This window comes from Sesamum indicum, linkage group LG6, assembly GCF_000512975.1.
Source record: "Sesamum indicum cultivar Zhongzhi No. 13 linkage group LG6, S_indicum_v1.0, whole genome shotgun sequence".
NCBI lineage: Eukaryota > Viridiplantae > Streptophyta > Magnoliopsida > Lamiales > Pedaliaceae > Sesamum > Sesamum indicum.
Genome location: NC_026150.1, coordinates 8170345 through 8192544, shown reverse-complemented (window position 1 = coordinate 8192544; position 22200 = coordinate 8170345). Strand labels below are relative to the sequence as shown.

Below are 22200 nucleotides of genomic sequence, written 5' to 3'. Positions count from 1 at the left end.
GGTTGTGGTGGGGGGGGGGGGGTTGTTTAGTGTCTCGCTGTGTGTGTGTGTTGTGTGTGAGAGAGAGAGATTACTTTTTAATTTTACTATCATTTATTGCAATCAAACTCAGCCCGTGATTGTAGGAAATTCAATGCACTACATTTAAAATTCACACAACCCGTACATGTCGAACCTATAAACAATTCCAAATTTCTTGTCTAGCTAAAATGCAACTTGCAGATTCAAAGCTCAGATATAATAGCTCGAAGGCTGTGTATGTCTTCATGACTCACCCTTAGAATTTTCCCTGTCACTCTCAGGAATTTGTTTCTGAGACCGGAGCTTGAAGTTTCTGCTTGCAGTGAAGAAGTTTGCTGGCTAAGCTAGTACAGAAAGGGGCAATGTTCAATCCGTGTCCTACTCTGAAGATTAATTAAATCAAGAAATTCTTGTTGGGAGAATACCCAAAAAAAGGGGGCGTGCCAATACGAAAAATTGGTTTTCTTGTGCAGTGTGGGGCTGAAATGTAGCTTTGCATCAGTTTGAACTCAACTGACTTCCTACAAAACTTGGATTAAAATTCTGGGTACAAGGGATAGAGGGTTCACATAGATGTAGGGTTTTGGGTGTAATTGATCTGGAAGGAAAAGAATTGGTGGTACACTTGCTAGTTGCTGCTAATTAGGCCTGTCCAATAGTGAGATGTTGGAGACTGAATCATGCCCGTCACGGGTTTTATCACCTTTCCGTGAGGAAAGCGGCGATGAAGAGCTATCTGTTCTCCCAAGGCATACAAAGGTTATTGTGACTGGCAATAACAGAACAAAGAGTGTTTTGGTGGGGTTGCAAGGTGTCGTCAAGAAGGCTGTTGGGCTTGGTGGTTGGCATTGGCTGGTATATCATCCTCATCTTAATCTTGTTTATTTAGTTCCTTTTAATACTTGGATCAGTTTTGAACTAACATCAGGTGTTCAAATTGTCCTGTTCCTTTGACTTTTCTGGGATTAACAATTTAATCTTTTCTGATGTCCCAGGTGGAATCTTAGGAAAAGCAATATTCCACAGTGATTAATAGTAAATTGTTTTGTATACAAAGATTACCTTGAGTTGTTGGGTACATTTAATTGTTTGCTTGACAGAGATTCTATGGTTGATATGATTCTGTACTTCAGGGTTCAATTAACTGTATTTCTTCTAAGGTAAAAGGATTTATTTATAGTTTTCTATGCAAGTAGAATCTCTTGTGTAATGGTCTTGGAGAGTAAAGCTAATTTAAAGGTTAGACTGAACAGAGATTCTCTTTTGAAGCAACTTTTTATCAATATTAAAGTCCTTATGTTAACAAATTAGGGAAGCATAGAAACTGGTGACTAGAGAATCTCTTCAGATCATTGTCTTCTTGTCTAACTGGCTAAAATTATTCGAGAAATTTCTATATCCAGAGCGGGATTAAAAACTCACTTGTTTTTCTTGATACAAGGAGTAGTAAACAAGAGCTAGAATTGGAAATGACTTAAAACTTCGAAATGCAATATGTAGCTGAAATTATTGAACCAAATACTTAGGGGTTTCTCTTTGATTCACTTTGTTGTTTAGTGAATGTGCTTCTGAAGAAAGTTTAAGCCACTTTTCTCGAGCTATCTTCTTCTCATCATAGGTTTTCTACTTTTATTGTTAAATTTATTTTCTCCTGTTTCTTCCTCTTTCCTCCCAGAACTTTCCAGTGTCTTTTTTGCTAAATGTCTGTGATATAATGGACAGGTATTGAAGAATGGCGTTGAGGTCAAGCTTCAAAGGAACGCTTTAAGTGTATTAGAACCTCCTACTGGAAATGAAGAAGATGATGAGTATGACTTTGATGATTCTAGCAGTGGCTCTGATACTGGTGACAAGGAGCACCGTCGCTTCTGTAAGTTATAGCTTTTGCTCCTGCAATATCCCTAGTATGCTCCATTCAGTTTTTGGTTGCCTTCAATGAGCAATAATGTTTAGCTTTTTTCTTTTAAAGTATTTTATACTTCTCTTTCAACAGCTTCTGGATTTCACTTTGGCAAGATAAGCAAGCCAAGAGTTCGGTATGCTAGGCCATGGTTTCCATCTGCAGCATCCACAAAGTCAATGAATCGTAGCAGCTGCAGAGAATTTCAGTCCAAATCTCATGCAACACAATTGGTAAGCACAATGAGAGAAGATGACAATTTTATCCGCTGACGGAGTAGATTAACATAACCGGCATCCATGTCTCAGTGCTTTTGTGATGATGCTTGTTTAGATCCTCATCTTTATGAAATATCTTCATTTGAACACTTCAGCATGCAGTTGCTCTCTCTTCTTTTATGTAAATAGTGGTATCATAACTAAGTTTTCTGATACTTAAATTGTTGTAATGAGTCGAATACTTGATCTAATGTTCTTGGCTAGGTTTTTTATCAATCTATCAGACAACTCCCACCCAGTGCCTTCTGCAACTTATTTCGCTTTTGTTTGTTTCTCAATTTTATTGCTTTTGACACTTCAAATTTGTTACCCACAGCTCATTGGTATCCATTTCTATGATGGAAATTTTACCGTTTAGTTGGTGACTTTTGTATGCTTCTTTTGCAGAGAGTGAACTTGGCAAAGCTTGGCACTGGATCATTGTGGAGATATTGGCGAAGCTTCCATCTTGTGGGTGTTTCTTTTATCATCCTTCTTTCCTTCTATTTGCCGTCAAATTCTGATTGTTTGCTGAATTCATGCTTCTCAAACACATATGCAGGCAAATATTTGTCCTAACCCTACAAAGGAACAACTGGTTAACGCCGTCCAGCAACATTTTTCTGCACAGGTCTACTCTCTTGAACTCAACCCACCCCAAGCCTTTTCAAACTGCTTCAATCTATTTATAATGGAGAATGTATCTAACTCCCAGTCATTTTGGTACTACAGAAAGTAGACGAGGTACAAGCGATCGTGGAATTCATTCGCGCGGCCAAGAGACTGCGATCAGTCGGCAAAGATTGAGACTTTGAGACTGAGTACAGAGAGTTAGATTGGCTCACTTCCTGTAATATATAATGTATGTAGTAGGTACCCTTAATGCACCCTAACGCTAGTTAGTTCACCTCTAATTATCGAACTGTTAATGTAGAGACCCTGGCTGCGTCTGTGTTTGTGTGAGTGTTAATCCATGATCTGAACTGAACTCCTAACCTTATATTATGACTCATTCAGCCAATTAATATTATGGCTCTCAGCTCCTCTATTTTCATCTGTATATTGTATCTGCAGAAAATTTTTACTCATATATGTCAGGTGCGACACATTTGTGATTGGTTATTTTTTTTTATTGTACATCAATTAATATTAAACATAATATATTTATCATATAATTGATTTAGATATTAATCAAATCCTATTCGGATAATAATTACCTGTTCCCTGGTTGACCGTACTTCAGATTTTTCGCCATCTTTCCAAAATTTTATTGGACCCAGCCTCAAATAGAATTCAAAGACCAAATCAATAAACGCAAGTCACATGTACAAAAGCACAATTTGACACAAATACAAAAATATTATAATTTTTAAAAATTTTAATTTTTTGTAAAATAATAATATATAATTTTAGTAATGTATTAATATAACACCCCCTTGACCCTAGAACATAAACATACAACTAATCAAATTTTTCAGTAGTAAAATATATGTTTACGTGACGTTATTAATAATAAGTAAAAGGTACAATCACATCAACTTATCTAATTACATTTTGAATTCATAAGAAGATTTGAAAAAAAAACAAAAATCCGTACTTCTCTTCTGAAAATTTAAAAAACTAGCCATCGTCATAGCATGAAATATTTGTGTGCATATAATCAGATAGATACGATATGTGTTTTAATAACAAAAATTAATACAGAATTTAAAATAGAGCAAGTAATGAATATAAGCGAGAGTGAAAGGACAAACATAATAGTACATTGACGGATAAAATATGACATACACCATTCAAAATAAATTAGTACTTATATTGGTACAAATATTTAAGGTATGCAAATTTGGGTGAGGAACGAGCAATGATTTTTCTTTTTTTAATTGATATCTTTTGGATTTTAAAATGTATTATAAATAAGAGTAAAATATATAAATCAATAAAAAGAAAATCAACTTATTAAAACTTTTGAAATTAATTAAGTTAATTATCTTATTAATTTTTGATATTTTTAAAATCACTAAAAATTAGTAGGACAGTGTCATTTATTGTTGTTTGTGAACGAAGGTGGTCCCTTTTTATTTTAATTAGTATGGATAAGTGATAACAATAAAAATCGATACCAAAAATTGCCCCAATAGTGGAGGGGCCAACAGAGTTTGGTTGTTAGAAGGCCAGCCACCCACTCGGTGGCAGCGTGATGGCGATGGCGCACTCATATTCTGATCCCGAAATTCTTCTACTCCTGGCCGTGCATTCCGCGCGAGTCCACCATTCCTCATGCTCTTGCGTAACACACAACCATTATTTTATTAAGACTGCCAATCATGAAGACATGTACTGCTGATGTACAAAATATTCCCGCATCTGCTATTTACTTCTACACCAACCTAATATTTCATCTTTTAATGTTGTTTTTAGGATAGCTGCCTCGTTTTTTTTTTTTTTTTTAATTTGATGTAATTATATATAATTTTTTTTTATTATTTATAGTACCTTAATGTTTGTTTTTATTTATTAAATATATTTATCTATTAATTAAAATTTATTAAATTTGTGATATTAGTAGAAAAATTGAATAAGAATTCATATTTATCCCGAGTTAAAACTCATTGCAAGTTAAATAATTTTTTCTGATTAACCACTCTTACAAAGGGGGCAACATATGTGTAGGGTAATTTGGTTAGAAAAAAAATATTTATTTAATCTGCAAAATATTTGTTTAATTTGCAAAATATTAGTAATAAGTCAATCAGGGGTGAATGTGGATTTTCATCCAATTTATCTTTTTTTGTTAATATCAGTGAATCTAATTGTATATTTTTACTAATGGAGGGATCTGTCTCTTAGAATTATCAAATCAGATGAATTTACGTGTAATTACTCCAAATTTCAGGATAAAGCGGTGTTATTATTCCTTCATTTTTACTATAGATTTATAAGGGTTGTTTGGAAAAACTTATTTAAGTCTATTATCATTTTTTTTAATTAAAGTTACATAGGAAAAAAAAGAGTATTTCGAAAGCCTATACATACTTTTGAAAAATGTCATTATTACATTTTATCCTTTGCGAATAGAATTTGAATTTTGGCCCATTTTCCTGAAAATATTAGGAAAAAATGTATTATACAAAAAGTATGATAATTCTTTTTTTGATAATTTCGATTCCAATCACCACTAATCTCCTACCAGACGAGATTATAAGTCGTTTATACAAATACTTGCATATTACTCATCCGTTAAACTATTAGATTGAAGTGATTTGTCGTTACTGAAACTCAAATTAGGTTTTGTCGGATCTGAACTAATTATATGATAAGTGTAATATATTTACAGTGTGATTAGTGTACAGTTTTGGAATAGTGACCAATCACATGACAAATATATCGCACTTACTATATGATTATTTTGATTCTGTCATATGATTTGGACTAGAATTTTAAGTATATCGCACTTACTTTATCATTATTTTGATTGGATAAAATTTATTTGAAGTTAGAATTCTAAATGTATTCCACTTGCTTTAGGGAAGAAGATAATCCAGTAATATTGGGAACCAAACAAGTCCTGTACAGTAATTGGAGTTATCTTTGAAAAATATATTATTAATAATACTATTTGGTATCATGTAAAATATTATTCTCACATTTTTGCAACTTTCCAGGTCGCTCTCCTTTCAGTAAAAGTCTCTCTCTCTCTCTCTCTCGTACACAAACACAGAGCGGTCTCTGTTAATCAATTTCAACGAAGAGGTATAGATACGCACGCCTATACGTGTAACTTTGTGGGTGTATGTATGCTACTGTATAAGTTTCTGCGGGGCGGGCTAAACGTCTGAATACTGGCTTATGCTGAGCAAAACTGCTTGTGTTAAGTTTGATTGACGGATTGAATTTGTTTGATTAGCTTTTCTGCTCTTGACTTTGATTGTTTATGCTGAGTGTGTACAGCTGATTGTAGCTTCGAAGATTTATTGAATGTGCTCGTTGTGATTAAATCCGTGGATAATTCTGTCTATGTATGGCGGCTTTTGGGAATTTCATTGAGAGAACTGCTGTGGTTGCCTTGAATATTTTTTCTTATGTGTGGTTTTTTCCCCCTTTATTTTACTGATACACTGTTAAATTAGGGAGTTTTGGGAGTTAATCCCTCTTTCTCGGTTATTAGTGATTTTTTGCTGTAGTTTAACTGAAGATTGTGCAGCTGTGTTTTTGCGGATTTTATTGAATTGATACTGGGGAATATTTTATGCTGTATTTAGATCGATTTGACCAATCCAGCATTGTAGTTTCTTTCATTGATATGGTTGTGCTTGTGTATTCATTTAATTCGATAGACAATCTCTTTTGCAATTTTCGCAAATTGGAATGATGTTGATCATGTGTATGTAGAACACACTTCACAAGCTGGTGGGACTGGTCTCTCTGCGGGGCTAATAAGTTTAACGTGAAGATGTTTTTTGTTATTCGAGAATTGGTGAAAGGAGTATGATCATTGGGATTGGGCTGATTATTAGTAGCTGTAACATAATGGAAAAAGTGATGAAATGGGATGGAGTGGGGTTCACGCTCCTCCTCACTCAGCACTGTGACATGAAATTATGACCCCACAAGGGGTCTGATATTGCATTGGGTTTCAATAAAAAAGATAGTTAACTTCGTCCGTTAGTCTGTGTTGGTGCTTATAAGGGATTGAAGTAACATTTAATTTCTAATTAAATCATAGAAGAAAATCATAATAGAACCAAATCACAAAAATTACAATTGAAACATAGATGCATCAGGTAAAAACAAAAAAAAAACAAAAACGGGTTCCTTGTCCTATATTGAATGTGCTTAACCACTCTATACTTCTTTTTTCTCTTGTGAAGTTATATTACAGTAGATTGATCAAAATTTAAATGAACGGGTGTTGTCTGTTATCCAATTCAGTCCCTCAGATATAGTTTATGGAAAATTTTCCATGGCTATGTAGCAAACTGACATTTGGATGTCCTGGATAATTCCTTTTGCCATATATTCTTCTACCTAAAGCCTGTTCATCTGCATGCTGTTTAAGTTGAACTGCTCGTATTAATTTGCCAAAAACTTTCATTATTTTTGGCTTTTTAGTTTGTGTAATTGATGTGGTTTTCAAATTCTTATTGCCAAACTGTTCTTGTTTCTTGTTAATTTCTTCTGAAAAACTTGCACTTATGTGATTGCATCTGGCAGAATTGTATTTTCTGAAGAGGTTGATGGCTGTATAACTGTTAGCAGTTACCATAGAGTATGTGTGATCTGGTTAGAGCTTTGAAGGTGAATTGCTTATAGTTACTACTTTATGGTCTTATCTTCTTTGTTTAGAGAAGAGAACAATGAGCAAAATCACAGTTGGCTGGAGGTGGATAAAAAATATAATTAAATAGAGATGGGAGGCTGTTGTTGTTGCTGTGCCTCTAAGAGCACTGAACTTAATAGGTCACCGCGATTCTTACATGTGAGTGATATCTCTTGCCCCATCAGTTGTGATTTTCAGTTAGTTAAATCTAATTCCAGTTTATACTTGAAGGATCAAATGTCATTTCTTACTCTTCTTGCGCTTATTGATCTAGTACTATGTTGTCTCACCTGGAATCAGGTTAATTCCAACATGTGGTCATTACCAGATTTTAACCTGCGTGATTTGATAGATATAATCAACATTTTGATGGAAAAACAGTTCTTTAGCTTCTGTTAGACTACTAATCTTATTGAGAAAAGTTCTAGAATAAATCTAGCTATCCTCATCTCTGACTGAAATTAACATTGCCTATTGGTCTGTGAAGGGTTTCAGGAACTTTAGTGACTGAACAGAATACCATTCCAGTTCTGTCTGTATATGAGGAATTCAATTTAATTTATTCCATGCCTCTATATGTCGCAGCTGCCTCTATATTGAGAATAGAGTTGACATATGCATAGAATATGATTAAATTCAAAAGAGAATGACCGGGCCGTTTTGCACTTGAAGGAGATAAGCACCCATGGAATTCATAGTATTTAGGATGTGCTATTGAAGTGTATATTCTACTCAAGGTTTTCGGAATTCCTAGGACATTGGGGTTTTGCATGGTAGTCTGGTTCGTGGTCTGTTACCAACTTACCTTTGCTGGCAAAATTTGGTGTGATTTCTGATAAGCTATTGGTTGCTTACCCAGTTCCACAGCAAATCTTGCAGCCATTTCTAGAGTTGTTGCAATAGTATAGACTAAAGCTAGTCTAGGTTCTCTTTAGCCACTACCTCATGTAGTGATGATTGGCCACCTTTGCTAAGTGATAGTAAAGTGAGGAAAACCAGCAATGCTATTTCTTTGGAGTTCACTGCTTTTGTTTCCTTAGAATTATGAGAGTAAGATTAGAATAGGTACAGTACTAGATTCCTTCCCCTTGTCTTCACAACAGTACATATATTTTCTGGTACTACTGCTAATCTTTTTCGGGGACATAACCTGATTTTCTATTATGGTGATGTGGTTCTAGTATCCAGTGTCAGAAGAACGTCAACCTTTATCTTCTCACCATGCAACGGTGTCTGCTCTTTCTGCTGGGCTTTTGGTTGATACCAATCTAGATACTTCAGTCCCAGACACCTATCGGCCTCCTCCTGCACCTATACCTTATGAAACATATGCAGGACGCCCACCTACGCCATCAGGAAACCGGGAAAGCATTGGAAATAAAACCGAAGTGGTTTTGCAAACAACCAGCACCGAGTCTGTTGAAGGCCCAAACTCTGGCAGCACCTTGGAGGCAAAGGTAAAGAACTTGGATTCTGACGAAACAGCCGAAATAAATATTGAGCTGGCAGCATCAAAAGAAGCAGCGGATGAAAAGTCTGGCGAATTTAAAAGATCCATCGATCCTGTGGTTCCACCACTGCAAGATGAGGAGGATGTCTGTCCCACTTGTCTTGAAGGTGCAATAAAAATCTGCCACCTTCTTATATTAACTGGCTACTAATCTCTGGTGTATTTGATGTTGACATATTGATCTTCACTTCTGTCCTCCCTGTGCAGAATATGATTCTGAGAACCCAAAAATCATCACAAAATGCGACCACCATTTTCACCTTGCTTGTATTCTTGAATGGATGGAAAGAAGTGATACCTGTCCTGTGTGTGATCAGGTTTACCCATTGCTGTAAATTTTGTGATTATCTAAATCGGTTTCCAAACCTGGTTTGTTACCTCGGAAGCACTAAAATAATCTAATTGTTTTCTTGAATGCAGGAAATGGTTTTCAGTCCTGCTATAGGGGAGTAGCTGCTGAAACACTGGAATTAAATTCAATGAGGTTAAGTAAGGAACCTGCTCAGGCGGTAGTGTCCCCAGCTGCAGTCACAGCATTAGTTATAGTTTGCTCATTTTGTCTATTGAGATTTCTGTTATTTATTTACTTTGAATTCGTGAAAAATTTGAAGATTCAGAAAAGAAAAAGAAAAGGGTCTGAAGAAAAATTTGAACATTTTTTGGCAAATAGTTCATACTGCATAGGTTTTTTTTCTTTCTTTTTCCTGTGTATAAATCAAGGAAGCAACAAGATGGATATCTGGGTGGGGCATCGAAGTGGGTGTGCAATGAAGCAAAAAAAAATTTCAAACAAAAAGAAATAGATTTCCTCTACTTCCAGCAAGCACCATTACTGCTTCAGTGGTTTAATTATCCTCTTCCAAGTTCCAGCCTAGTTTTGTTGCCTTCCCATTTCACAGTTTTTCCAAGCCCTCCGATTTGTTTAATTTGTATCCCGCCGTTGGTTGAATTTTAGGTTACATGTTGTTCCAAATCAGCAGGAGCTTGTGGTAAAGGTTTTGTTCAGCTTTTGTGTAGTAATTCGAGTCTCAAGATTTATTTTGAGTGCATAAATTTGTACAGAAAGTAAATAAATTGGGAATTCCAATATGTAATAGTATTGGTTGATATACCGATTTCCTGTTGCTTTCCTTTTGTTCTCTGCCTGCTTGGCCCCTCTCCTGGTTGATTGTTTCTGTCAACTTCTCTGTTTTTTTCATTTAGACTTACTCTGGAGCAACATAACTGCGCTTTTGCACGCTTTATAACTTCATTTTAGCTCTTCATTGTCATGCTGTTGAGCATTAAAATCCTTGCGCTGTTTCTGTTTTTTTATGTTCTCATTCAGTTTTTAGTAATTAAAATGAAAACATCTTTGCTTATACGTCTTCTTATTGGAAATATACCAGTCGTGTATTGCTTAACCTTCCTGTAAGAACTTCCTGTTTGTAGCGACTGGAAGAACTTCTGTAACAAAATTTCTGTTTGTGGTGACTGGATGAACTTCCTGTAACTTATATAGCTTTGGCCATTAGGTCCTATGTTTTGAGAAATTATGTTGCCACAGTAAAGTACTGATGTGGGAACGACGTTTGTTTCACTAAGCGCCTTTTGGTTCGTTTTAATATGGATATACTAGATTGCTCCTTTTAATCTACATGAAAGTAATATTCCTATTGTATGTTATTTTATAGTGAAAGTTACTAAATATTTAATTGAGATAATTACCTACTTTTCTCCTGAAATTTAGTGTAATTATGTGTAAATTTTGTATGATTTAAACAATTACATGTAACACTTTTGAGATTTGCTTTCATAGAACAAATAAGTTCATTCGTTAGTCAAAATTTATTTATTTGCTGATATTAACAAAAAAAAAAGAATAAAAATGGATATTTTACCATCTATTGACTTATTACTGATTTATTGTAGGTTAAACAAATTTTTTCCAACTAGACAGTCCTTATAACGATGTAGATATATCTCCTCACATACATTAACGCGTAAAGACGTACAAGGGTAATTTGATTATAAAAAGATTTAATCTATAATAAATCAGTAATAAATTAATCCATAGTAAATATAGATTTCTTTTTCTCGATTTTTTTATTAATCAGCAAATTCAATAAATTTCGACAAACGAAGAGATTTATTTGTTAGATGGAAGTAAATCTCAGGAGTGCTAGATATAATTTTTCAAATTATGAGGAATCTATACGTAATTATACAAACCTCGTAGGAGGGAAGTGTAATTATCCCTACTTAATTTAATAACTAACATCTTGCCTATAATCATCCAGATATTTTTATTTTTTTTATGGTTTCAAATCTTGTGAAATTTTAAAAAGTTAGATAAACTTCGATAAATTTTATTAGTTTCTCCTTGATTCTCATTCACCATTAATATATAAAGTTAGATAATAATTTTAAAAAGTACGCTGATTTCTCCAATAAACTTTTTTTTTCATAAATATATTATTATAACACCATATAGATAAATGCTAATTTCTAATGTTTTTGCTCAGTGGATGACTGTACCCGATTACTAGTATTAACAACACTTCCTGACGCTAAGAAGAGAGTGAAGATGCGAGTGAAACTGCTCATTTTCTTCAACATAAACTGAAAATAGGGCAAATATTGAAAATGATCATATAAAGTGGTAGCAAGCAAAATCATTTTTACAAGAGCCTACACTATATGCCCACAAAAATAGGCTGATAGCTGTCTTGACAGATGTGAAATTAAACTAAATAATAACAAATAATAAAGAACTCCAAAATCTTGTCCAAAGATTCAACAATATCACAAAACCTATATCCAGAAGAAAAAACCAGGGTAGACCAGCTGAGGATCAGGCGCAAAGCAAGAACAAGCTTAGTAACTCTTGAGGAGAGTCTCAATGGCTTCGAAGAAAAGTGGGGCCAAGTCGGTACTTGGAGATTTTACAGCACATTTGAGGCCAGGGACACCAATTGCTGCGGTAAGTTCAATTAAGAAAGGGATTCCCCGAGGAATCTTGGCTGAGAGATACAGTACCTCTTGGTTTATGTGTTTGCGTTTGGCAATGAAGAACATGTTGGATGCAGCCAACCGGTCCAAGGTCGCTTCAACACTGTTCACTACTATTGCTGGAAAGTCCTTAGAAATCTCATTTGAATCAGGTAGAGATTTCCATGTCTGCATAATTGAAAGGTACAAATGATCAATTTCCAGAAGTAATTGCTGGATGACTTATTTAACAGAAAAATCAATATGTCAAAACACCCTCATGGTCGCAAAGAGTTTGAGTGAGATTGAACATCTCTAAATGAAAATGGACTAAGAATCTGCCCCATTATGCTTGGGCTTGTGATGCACAAGGCACCCAGTGAATTACGAGTCTCCAGCAGCCAAGCGTATTTCAAGGGTTAATAAATGTTTTTGCCTAAAAGAATGTGGCAAGGTGCACCCGTAACCGAAGTCTTATGAATGTGGCAAGGTGCACCGTAACCGAAGTCTTATGTATGCGGCAAGGTGCAGCGTAACCGAAGTCTTATGAATGTGGCAAGCATTACTGAATACCAGACTAGGATATACAGAATGAATTTACTGCTCACTTATGTTTTCAGACTTCTAAGAAAAATAGAAAGCTTGTAAACTAAAATTATTTAATCTTTTACCACTTATTAGCCCAGGGAGCATTACACCAGGAGATTCAGTAAATTTCATACCTCAAGGAATGTTGATCGCTCCATTCTTCCGTCCTCGGAAAAGAATACAAGCAATGAAATTTTGTCATTGAAATACCACACAGGTTGCTGACTGTTTTTCACAGCAACCTGCAGAAGTGTACTTGGTGGACCAGGAGATATATTCTGGAACAAAACCATAGGCAGAAGAGTGCTAGTGGATGTCCCAGGTTGCAATTGGGGTATCTGAATGATATGAGATATCAGCTCAGAAACAAAAGACAAAAACTGCAATAGCATACATGATTACAATAAATATTTACCTGGAGCGGTCCACCAGCGGCAAGACCAAACGTGTTCTTGTTGAACTGGATCATAAACCCATCAAGTGGAATCTGTGTATAGTTCTCAAAGTACATGCTGTAAAATATCTGGCCATCTTTTCTTATCAGCTGAGCACTGATTTGTAGACCTTGACCAGTAGACCCTGGTAATAGAACTGGCAAAGGAGGTCTGCAATCAACGGTACAATTTTATGAATCATCTCCTATTAAGCATATAAAAACAAGAACCTAAACATAACATATTAAATAGCAGCTAAACTGCAATTGAAGTCCAGTGCACATACCCAGCAGGGCTTGCAGGCTGATCGACAGATACAATGGCACTGTTGTTATTGTCCATACCAAGGTCAAGTAAATCGGGAACGGGTGCAGGAGCTGCAGGCGCGGCAGCTGGTTGCTTTCCAGCAGGATGCTGTGCATTACTTGTGGTGGCTGGTGATGATGCAGCAGTATTAGTTGCATGATAAGGTGATTCCGAATTCCCTCCTTCGCCATCAGGATAATACTCTTCCTCAGTTCTCTGCAAGGTCTTCACGCGTGTTATAAACACATCAGGGGGCTTGTGATAGACAGAGGACAATGTAGCAATGTTGGCAAGAAGCTCATCTAAGAGAGAAGGGTCAAGCTGATTTGAATCATCACTGATTACAGGCTTTTCCGCTAAAACAACATCCTTTGCTGCCTGAAAGATAAGAGAATTCATTAGTTACAAAGGCATTGGTAGACATATAAACACTTATTTATCCCTATAAATGTTGTATCCCATTCCTAAAGACACTGACAGCATGATGAGAGTTGTAAGCTCCAAAGTTGACCACCGGGGCTCATTTTAAGCAAGTCAAACATGGATAAATCAAGTTATATTTGACTTTTGAACTAGAAACTCCCCGTCTTAGTCAGGGCACTTCAGTGTTCCAGTAAAGTGAACAAACAATATAAGGATTACTCCCATTCATCCGAAGTGGAGTGGTACAGTTGACAGGCAATGCAATTGAAATGCATGGAGAAGAAGTAAAATAAGCTAAACATAGAACCGAGCAGAATATCATAATTAGGTTACACAATGCAGGCGTCTCAACTCAACCTCCTTCACCTTTTAAACCTCAGGACTTGGTTTTTTAACTTTTCTGTTTTCCTTTTTCTTGGCAAAGGTACTGTGCAACAACAATTGGGTAAATTACAACTACCTTCCTTGAGGTTCAGTATAAATGTAAATATTAAGTTACAAATATCCCTAATTTTAACTTCCATCTAACAGCATGCGTTAGCATCTATTAGGTTTCCATCCAATTTTTTGGGTGAACTAACCAAAATGTCATTTGGTTTATGCATTTATATTTTTTTTAGAATTTTATAAAATATTTTTATGGACTAGGGCTATTTAACTTTACCCATCCTCAAATTTTTTTATATTTTCTCAAACGTTTTCTTTAGCCAAAAAGTTCAGTATGGGTAAAGTAGTAATTTTCAACTTGCTGTCTATGGGTGACATAATTATTCTCAATTTGAGGGGGTATTTGTAATTTCCCAAATAATAAGGAATATTCTTAATTATGCCAAACCTCTTAATTTACCCATAACAATTAGATGTAACTTTTTAACACCGAAATTGTATGAGGAAATGGAATTTCATGAAGCAACAAAGCAGCAGTTAACAAAGTACAAACTATTGTGGACTACATCCATACCTCAGGATCAGTTGATAGGAGTCGCCAATATATGTATGCACGATCTCTCAGATCTGGATTGTCAGTCTCAACAGTTGCATTATTCAAAACAACCTATTTAAAAGAATTATAGAGTTAGTCAAATTCTGAAAATGTATCAAATCACCAATAAAATTCCCAACTCGAAACTCATGAGAGGAAGTACTGAAAACTTAAAAATTCTCAAGCACCCATGACTCAAAATAACATTTTAAAAGTTGCTAAAGTGCCCTGAGTCTTAATAAGGATGGCAACAGGTTGGATTTGTCAAAACCCAAGGCGAAACTTGCTAGAGACCAAAGAACTGGCAGGCCCGGCCATCATGGAAAGAGACACAGAAAGATGCAACTCACTAGACCGTTCTTTAATCCTACAAGTATTCAAAATGTATTCTCCTAAGAAAAACATCACCAATTTTAATTAAGAGAAAATAATATTATTACCTAATGAATTAACTCACTAAACTAAGATTTCAGACGATCTTTTACTTTTACGTATTACTGAGTATAAAACTTGTTCTCAAAATAATATATTTAAAATTTCACATTCTTATTTAATTTATGAAAGTACTATATTTACGTTTTATACATGGGTAATCAATATATGTATTTTTTTCCGACTTAGGAATTGATCTATGGTCGGTTTTGGAACAAATAACTAAAATGTAGAGTTGTACCTCGTAAAAAGTAAAAAATATTTTTTTGTTTTGTGGAATTAACCATTTACTTTCTTTTGGAAAGAAATTATGTTCAAGCAAGCAAATATGTCATGGTTACAGGAGTCTATCCATCGCGTATAGGCTTTAAGGGCATCGTGGCATAACCGTCGAGGTGAAGTCGGGACCTAACAGATCGAATGGAACAATACATAGACAAGTAAATCCCTTATGAATTCCAAGGTACTCCGTTTTTTAATTTTCACTTGAATTATTTCATAATATTTAAGAATTAAGGTATTCATCGTTCGAAGGGAAGTAGACTACTCAAGAATTTCACATTTCATTTATGTCGTAATTGAATAATGAATTAAGAAAATCTAAATAATAATAATAAATAGAAAGAAGGCGCAATCAATGAAATCTTGCTCGGTCTTCACTAGGAACTTGAGTAAAGAGTAGATCTTTTTGTTTTGGGGTTTTCTAGAACTAGAATTTGAAAGCGAGAACTCCTTTCTTTGGTTGGTTTACCTACTTGAGCCAGATGAAAGGAAACTTTCACGTCCGATTTTGAAGGAGGGAGATCCTATAGGATCCTATCCCAATTTTTCTTTTGCTAGGCCCATAACGAAAAAACCCACTTTCTTGCGATTACGAGGTTTATTCGAATATGAAATCCAATCTTGGAAATACAGCATCCCACTTTTTTTTACTACCCAGGGCTTCGATACATTTCGCAATCGAGAAATCTCTACTGGTGCAGGTGCTATTCGAGAACAATTAGCCGATCTCGATTTACGCATTATTCTAGATAATTCGTTGGTAGAATGGAAAGAATTAGGGGAAGAAGGTACCACAGGGAATGAATGGGAAGATCGAAAGTTTGGAAGAAGAAAGGATTTTTTGGTTAGACGCATGGAATTTTCGAACAAATATAGAACCAGAATGGATGGTTTTGTGTCTATTACCAGTTCTTCCTCCTGAGTTAAGACCGTTCATTCAAATAGATGGGGGTAAATTAATGAGCTCGGATATTAATGAACTCTATAGAAGAGTTATCTATCGGAACAATACGGCTCCATGTGCTCTGATTCATTATTTGGGATTCTGATCCAGGAGCACTACCAAAGTGTTTCAAAGGTCGGGTTATCTTGACGTAGGTCTGCCTCTGGCCTAGATCGTTTTAAGTTAAATGAAGTCTCTATCGTGTTCGGCTTAAAAAATCAAATATGAAACTTCATACACCTTAAAGTTCATAGGACGAAAAGAGATTTTTTGAGGACCTTATACTCATTATGCCTAGCATTGAATGTACTGGTATTCACCTTATCAATATCTCAAATCAATGATGGAGTCTGTTTGGTACCTAAATGGGCACCCAAACCGGACCGAACCATTTGTCAGGCTATTGTTCCCTCTTATGGAGTAAGACATCGATTTCCCAATAAGATCCATTTTTTTTTTAAGTGTATGATGGATTCCCCTGAAAAACATTGGCGCGCGTGTAAACGAGGTGCTCTACCAACTGAGCTATATAGCCCTTAGTGCTTGTGATGCATATTTTATCATGTCTATAATTTCTTGTCAAGATGAATATTCAATGATCCAACATCCTCAATTTTTGAGTGGTATTGCTTAGATTATTATCGCTTATAAGGACTATGATATTTATAATCCATCGATGGGATGGGTTCCATTTGGTTCTCTTTGGGATGATAAATGACCTACTTAACTCAGATATCACATAAAAAAATATCCATTAATCAACCTATGAATATATGTATGTGTGTGTGTACCACATGGGTGGATGACAATAAATGGGTGGGGGACGGTCGGTCCAAACCACCAAAACATAAGACCCACTTATGGTCTTCAAGCAGACCCCAAGATGGCATGTCTGGGTTTGACCTGGAACTACCCTCATCCCTACAATCTTAAACTGATAATAGGAAACTTTAGGAAACTAAATTCATTGTGAACACCTTTCCTTTCACCAATATTAATTTTTCCCTTTTATTTAGGACCTTAATTCTTTAATTTGACATCCAAATTTAAATCATCTGCCGCATCCTCTCAAAGGATATACCTTGTCAATACAAGAGCATGAAGAAATAAAATCATACTCAAAACTAGGTGGATCAGGCAGGGGCTAGACTGACCATTTGAGGATCATGCATAAGATGCATGGGAGGCTTCAAAGCATACCTGGATCATCTGTTGTGGCCCTTCGGTTGGTTTCTTAAGAAAAAGTTTAACTGTTGCAGTCAGCAGCTGCAATTGGACCTGGGAAGGTTCCTCCGGGAATGTTTCCAAAAAGCTTTCCAAAAGCTCGTCAGCGTTATCAATTCTTTCAGCATATTCACCAATAATCCAAATCATTGAAGCCTGTAAAGAAACATGTATAAGGACAACAATCTCAAAATGATAACCTCTTGAACAAAGGCATATAGAAAGAGAAAGCAAAGAGTCTATGTCCTTTGAAGCACCTTTGCCTCTGGCTCGTCCAAGGTGTCTAAGCTCTCACAAAGTGTGGCAATTATGGACTCATAGCTGAAGAGAAATGGAAATTGTTACGTTGGAGATGACAAGAATTATGACCACATAACATCAGTTACAAAATAGTAAAAAGATAAAAGCAAAGGCATACGTGTTCGGGTATCTCCTAAATATATCCTTAATCACAATAATAGCTTCTTGAACAACATAGTTTACTTTGATCTTTATCAACTCAAGCAAGACACTAATACACCGTTCAGCTGCTCTCTCTAACTTGATAGCACATCGCCCAATAGCACGAACAGCTTTCCGGACAAAATCTACATCTACTTCTGTAGCATATTCTTTGAACTCCAATAAAACCTGCAAGTGTATATTATTGGCATTATTATGATTGAACAAAGTATATTTAACACAAAACAAAGTAATGCAATCTACTCTGACAAAAATCAACTTACTTGGTCGATATTTCTGTCAGAAGCAAGCTTTATCATGATTTCTAACTTTTCCATCTTCACATAAATTGGATCGTTGTACTTGCAGAAAAACACCTTAAGAGAAAACACGGCAATAATTTATGAGTTTCACCTCTACGTTGAAATTACCAACTCCAGGAAAAGCAACACAACTTTTGTGTGCAGGAGGCCACACTACATTAAACTACCTTGATTTCATGGGCAAGTATAGTAGGCCGCTTTTGCACAATTAGGTTTATGTTGCGTAAAGCAACATACTGAATCTCTGGTTCTGCTGAGAGTAATGTCACAAGAGGAGGGGCCATCTTCTTGCAAAGGTTCCGGACTACATCGGTGCTGGTAATCAGTTCCATTTGCAAGAGGATCATCTGGAATATCATCCCAAAATGTCCATTAAGACTAATGCTTAAGCAATATGCTACAGTTAAACAACTGGCTGAAATTCTAAACAGAAGAGAGAAAGAAAAAAGCAGATAACATGCTATGAAAAGAACAAGGTAACCATTTTGGGAAAAAGAAAATATAGAGGGAGAGGACTATGACCTTTACAGCAGAGAGCACAACTGCACAATTTGCATGTTGTAATCGAGGAGTAACTCGTTCCACTATATTTTCAGCTTCACGAGCATCAGCTGCTTTATACTTGGAAAGAGCATCCAAAATGAAAACTTGACCCCACCTAAAGTTGGTAATGAAGCAAATCACAAGTAAAAATCTAATGAGATGAATTAGCCAAAATGCAAACTGTTTCAGATATCATAGGTAAGATGAACATTGACAGGCATACAATATCAAATATAGAAATGTAAGGAGGCCTTGGCTGATGCAGCTTCATTAGCCATTGAAACACAAACTTCCATGTAAAAATGGATAATCCAAAGACCTAAAGCTTATGACTTGTCTCAATGTCACCAATTCGCTTTTGCAATGCAAGACAAGAAATTAGAATATTTATCATATTATTTGAAAAAAAAACAAACAAGGGAATTGGATCAGATTCTCACACAATGAAGAGAATGTATGGCAGTTCTTTGGACCTCCTATTTCCACCGATGGTTGATTAAGGATTCCACATTAAATGATCATCATCTTATAACACCATAAATGTAAACATTCACAAATATCATGGCATGGGTGCGAGGTGGGTTCTATGGCTATGGGTTTATGTCTAACTATTGGACAAGCTAATTTTTGCGTTCATACTCGGTGCATTCATTTAGAGCAGTAAGAAGCTTTGTAAGTGTATGACTGGTGATCTCAAAGATGGCTCTGCTAGTGCTCTCTTGGATCTCCGCAAGAGCCGCAACAGCATTTGCAACAACCATTGGGTTGTTGTCAGATATTAAATCCTTGAGAGCATCTAGGAAGCCTCTATCCTCTACCAACTCTGCATTAATGTCATATAGTTTAGCAACACATATAGCTGCCGTCTTGCGAACATATGGGTCATCATCCTGACAAAGAGGAAAAGACAAGAATTAATCCAGCACAGTGGTCATTCTAAACAAACCAAAATACAAGCAGAAAAAACAGCAAACATATGGCAGATGATCGGTTCATAAAGTCACCTTGAGGCAACGCTGCAATGGGTCACATAAATACTCTGTTATCTTATCAACACGAATGCATCCCATCGTCCTCACAGCCAAAGCGCGTATCAAAGGATTTGGATCCTGGGAATCCTGGAAAAGAAGATTACACATGAAATTACTCTCTGAGTAGTGACTTTTTGTCATTGATCAAAATAACTTTTTCTTAAAATATTACTAGAGACAGTGAACTAAAGGTATTACTAGAGACAGTGAGTTAAAATATCATTTATCCCGAATAATTCATAAAACAGCCATGCCCTATCATCACACTTCCACAAAACAAAAAATTCTGAGAAATTTTTAAGGTGTGTGCCGAATTTGATTGTAGAGAAAACATCCTACTTTATATTATTGCACCAGTCCACTTAACTCAATAGAATCTCACACTCCTTCAGCCATGCAACCACTAGTCTTAACTTAGCGCAAAAGTTCTACTATGAACATTATGTTACTGAAGGCTCAACAAAGGTTGGTGTCAAGGAGGAGAGACTGCTCAAAACCTCTGCAGGTCCACATTTCCATGTTCAACTTGATGGAAGCTTTATTAAGAATCAAGAATTGATTCTTTAATACATTGGCAGAATCACAATAACATCTAATGGACCAGTGTAGAAGTCGTCAAGAAAGGAAGAAGTAGCCACATTTCCTCCAATTTTTGGAGTAGGAATAAGTTTTTGTAAAAGAACTTAAAAGCTCCCCCTTTTCCTTTCTATATAGTTGTTGAACTCCAAGCAACATGGACTATTTTACATAGAAGAAGCACCCAGTGCATGAAAACTGTAAAAAACCACCACTAATTGCACTTTGTTGACCATAACCTGCAAGAATATCGCATCTCAAAAACCAACTCAGGCACTGATGTTTTGACTTTTCAGATACTTGCTAATTCCAATACTCAAAATGTCATCACAGATACAACTGTTGACAACTGAAGTTTGATATTTTACCTTTACGAATGTATTCACTGCGAGTATAGCAAGATCAGGCTGGCTCTTTGCGTAGTTGATGAGATATAAATACACAAGCTTCTTGAGCTCCAAATTTTCTGTTTGCATACAATTCACAACATCTGTAAAGAGTGAAGATACGTCCTTCCCCACCGTCATTGCAGCAATGACCTTCTTAACTGCATCTTTTCTCTTATCCTGCAACCAGATAAAATTAATCCACAAAAACATATAAATCTCCATTCCATAAAGGGTAAAAAACAATCAAATACTTACACTCCGGATAAATGGAGAAACATAGAAGAAAGAAAAGCACACATGCCATTAACAAAGCATGATATACAGTGTTCAATCGCTTCAGAGGTTCAACAATTCTACTTCACAATTTAACAAAAATAAATCACGTCGCATTATTAGCAAACCAATCAGTGACAACAATGGACATCCAAACCAATACAATTTCGCAAATTATACCACCAAAACACTAGATCTAACCGCTCAATCCACACCAAATGAACAAAGAAATTGCGATAAAAAATATCATGAATCCGGGAACAGGCATATAACACATAAAGCATTAGATAAGAAAATTCACAAGGCATTAAACGTCCAGTCAATTGATCGAATCGCAATTAAAAAAATTGAACCGCGGAGCGGCAAGATGGAGAATGAGACCTTGTACTGTGAATTGAGCTCTTCTTTGAGCTCAGGAATTTCACCCTTCTTGGTGGTGGAGAAATACTTGGAGTCGTGCCCACTCATCTCTCCTGCGCAGAGCTGTGCAAATGCCAAGAGAGGCCCAAGGGGAAGACTGGAATTGAAGAAAATGGTGGAGTGGACCGGTTGATCTTGAACCGGGCTGCATATAGAGCTATTCAAACAATAATTTACTATTATTTATCATGATAAATTAAAAAAATTATTTGAGATTTGGTATAATTACACATTATTTTTTATTATTTAAAAATTATTAACCGTCATCTTATACATCAGTCTCTGTTAGGTTTTTTATTCAATTTTTATGATGAACTGATCAAAATACTTTTGTATACTATAGATGATGATTTTATTATTTTTTGAAAAAATATTATGGACAGAGTGGATAATTCTTTTTATAAATTTTGAGCCCATGTTGTTCATTTTTTTTTATATTTTTTTAAAAATTAAAAAATACAACAAGGCGAAATGGACAATTTCTAACTTTCATTTAAAAAATATATAATTTTTTCAAATTTTAAAATTATTTATAATTCTTTAAATAATATGAGTCTAATTATGTTGACTTTTTTTTATAATTTACCCTTATTTATAATTAATTATTATTGTTTT

At 35.5% G+C, this 22200-nt stretch overlaps 3 protein-coding genes across 4 annotated transcripts in view; 2 read left to right on the top strand and 1 right to left on the bottom strand.

The window, feature by feature from the left end:
• LOC105164073 overlaps positions 1–3238 on the top strand; it is a 4295-nt gene extending 1057 nt beyond the window's left edge. For both annotated transcript variants that reach the window (XM_011082631.2, XM_020694273.1), the window contains 6 exons: positions 303–876; positions 1744–1891; positions 2015–2154; positions 2587–2649; positions 2741–2809; positions 2911–3238. In XM_011082631.2, coding sequence (XP_011080933.1) covers positions 685–876; positions 1744–1891; positions 2015–2154; positions 2587–2649; positions 2741–2809; positions 2911–2985 — 687 coding nt within the window. In that variant the 5' untranslated portion in view covers positions 303–684 and the 3' untranslated portion in view covers positions 2986–3238. The remainder of the gene's footprint in view (positions 1–302; positions 877–1743; positions 1892–2014; positions 2155–2586; positions 2650–2740; positions 2810–2910) is intronic.
• On the top strand, positions 5805–10135 carry LOC105164072 (probable E3 ubiquitin-protein ligase RHB1A). Its single transcript, XM_011082628.2, has 5 exons — positions 5805–5928; positions 7522–7654; positions 8677–9112; positions 9213–9322; positions 9426–10135. Exons 2-5 carry the CDS (start codon positions 7586–7588, stop codon positions 9456–9458), a joined length of 648 nt encoding a protein of 215 aa, XP_011080930.1. The 5' UTR covers positions 5805–5928; positions 7522–7585; the 3' UTR covers positions 9459–10135.
• On the bottom strand, positions 11613–21699 carry LOC105164071 (beta-adaptin-like protein B). The gene is made up of 15 exons (XM_011082627.2): positions 21547–21699; positions 20872–21069; positions 19901–20014; positions 19536–19786; positions 18876–19011; positions 18521–18700; positions 18315–18407; positions 18008–18219; positions 17847–17910; positions 17566–17745; positions 14688–14780; positions 13284–13681; positions 12979–13168; positions 12698–12901; positions 11613–12164 (listed from the first exon to the last, which is right to left on the bottom strand). The coding sequence occupies exons 1-15, from the start codon at positions 21631–21633 to the stop codon at positions 11862–11864; spliced, it is 2703 nt and encodes a 900-aa protein (XP_011080929.1). The 5' UTR covers positions 21634–21699; the 3' UTR covers positions 11613–11861.

What these genes read in the sequence shown, in the direction of transcription:
- LOC105164071 (XM_011082627.2), bottom strand. Translation starts at nt 21,633, where the DNA reads ATGAGTGGGCACGACTCCAAGTATTTCTCCACCACCAAGAAGGGTGAA. An exon ending in CAGCCTGCAAGCCCTGCTGG is followed by an intron (nt 13,169 to 13,283) that starts GTATGTGCACTG and finishes CGTTGATTGCAG; the next exon opens with ACCTCCTTTGCCAGTTCTAT. An exon ending in CCGCTGGTGGACCGCTCCAG is followed by an intron (nt 12,902 to 12,978) that starts GTAAATATTTAT and finishes CATATCATTCAG; the next exon opens with ATACCCCAATTGCAACCTGG.
- LOC105164072 (XM_011082628.2), top strand. Translation starts at nt 7,586, where the DNA reads ATGGGAGGCTGTTGTTGTTGCTGTGCCTCTAAGAGCACTGAACTTAAT. An exon ending in CTGTCCCACTTGTCTTGAAG is followed by an intron (nt 9,113 to 9,212) that starts GTGCAATAAAAA and finishes CTCCCTGTGCAG; the next exon opens with AATATGATTCTGAGAACCCA. An exon ending in CCTGTCCTGTGTGTGATCAG is followed by an intron (nt 9,323 to 9,425) that starts GTTTACCCATTG and finishes TCTTGAATGCAG; the next exon opens with GAAATGGTTTTCAGTCCTGC.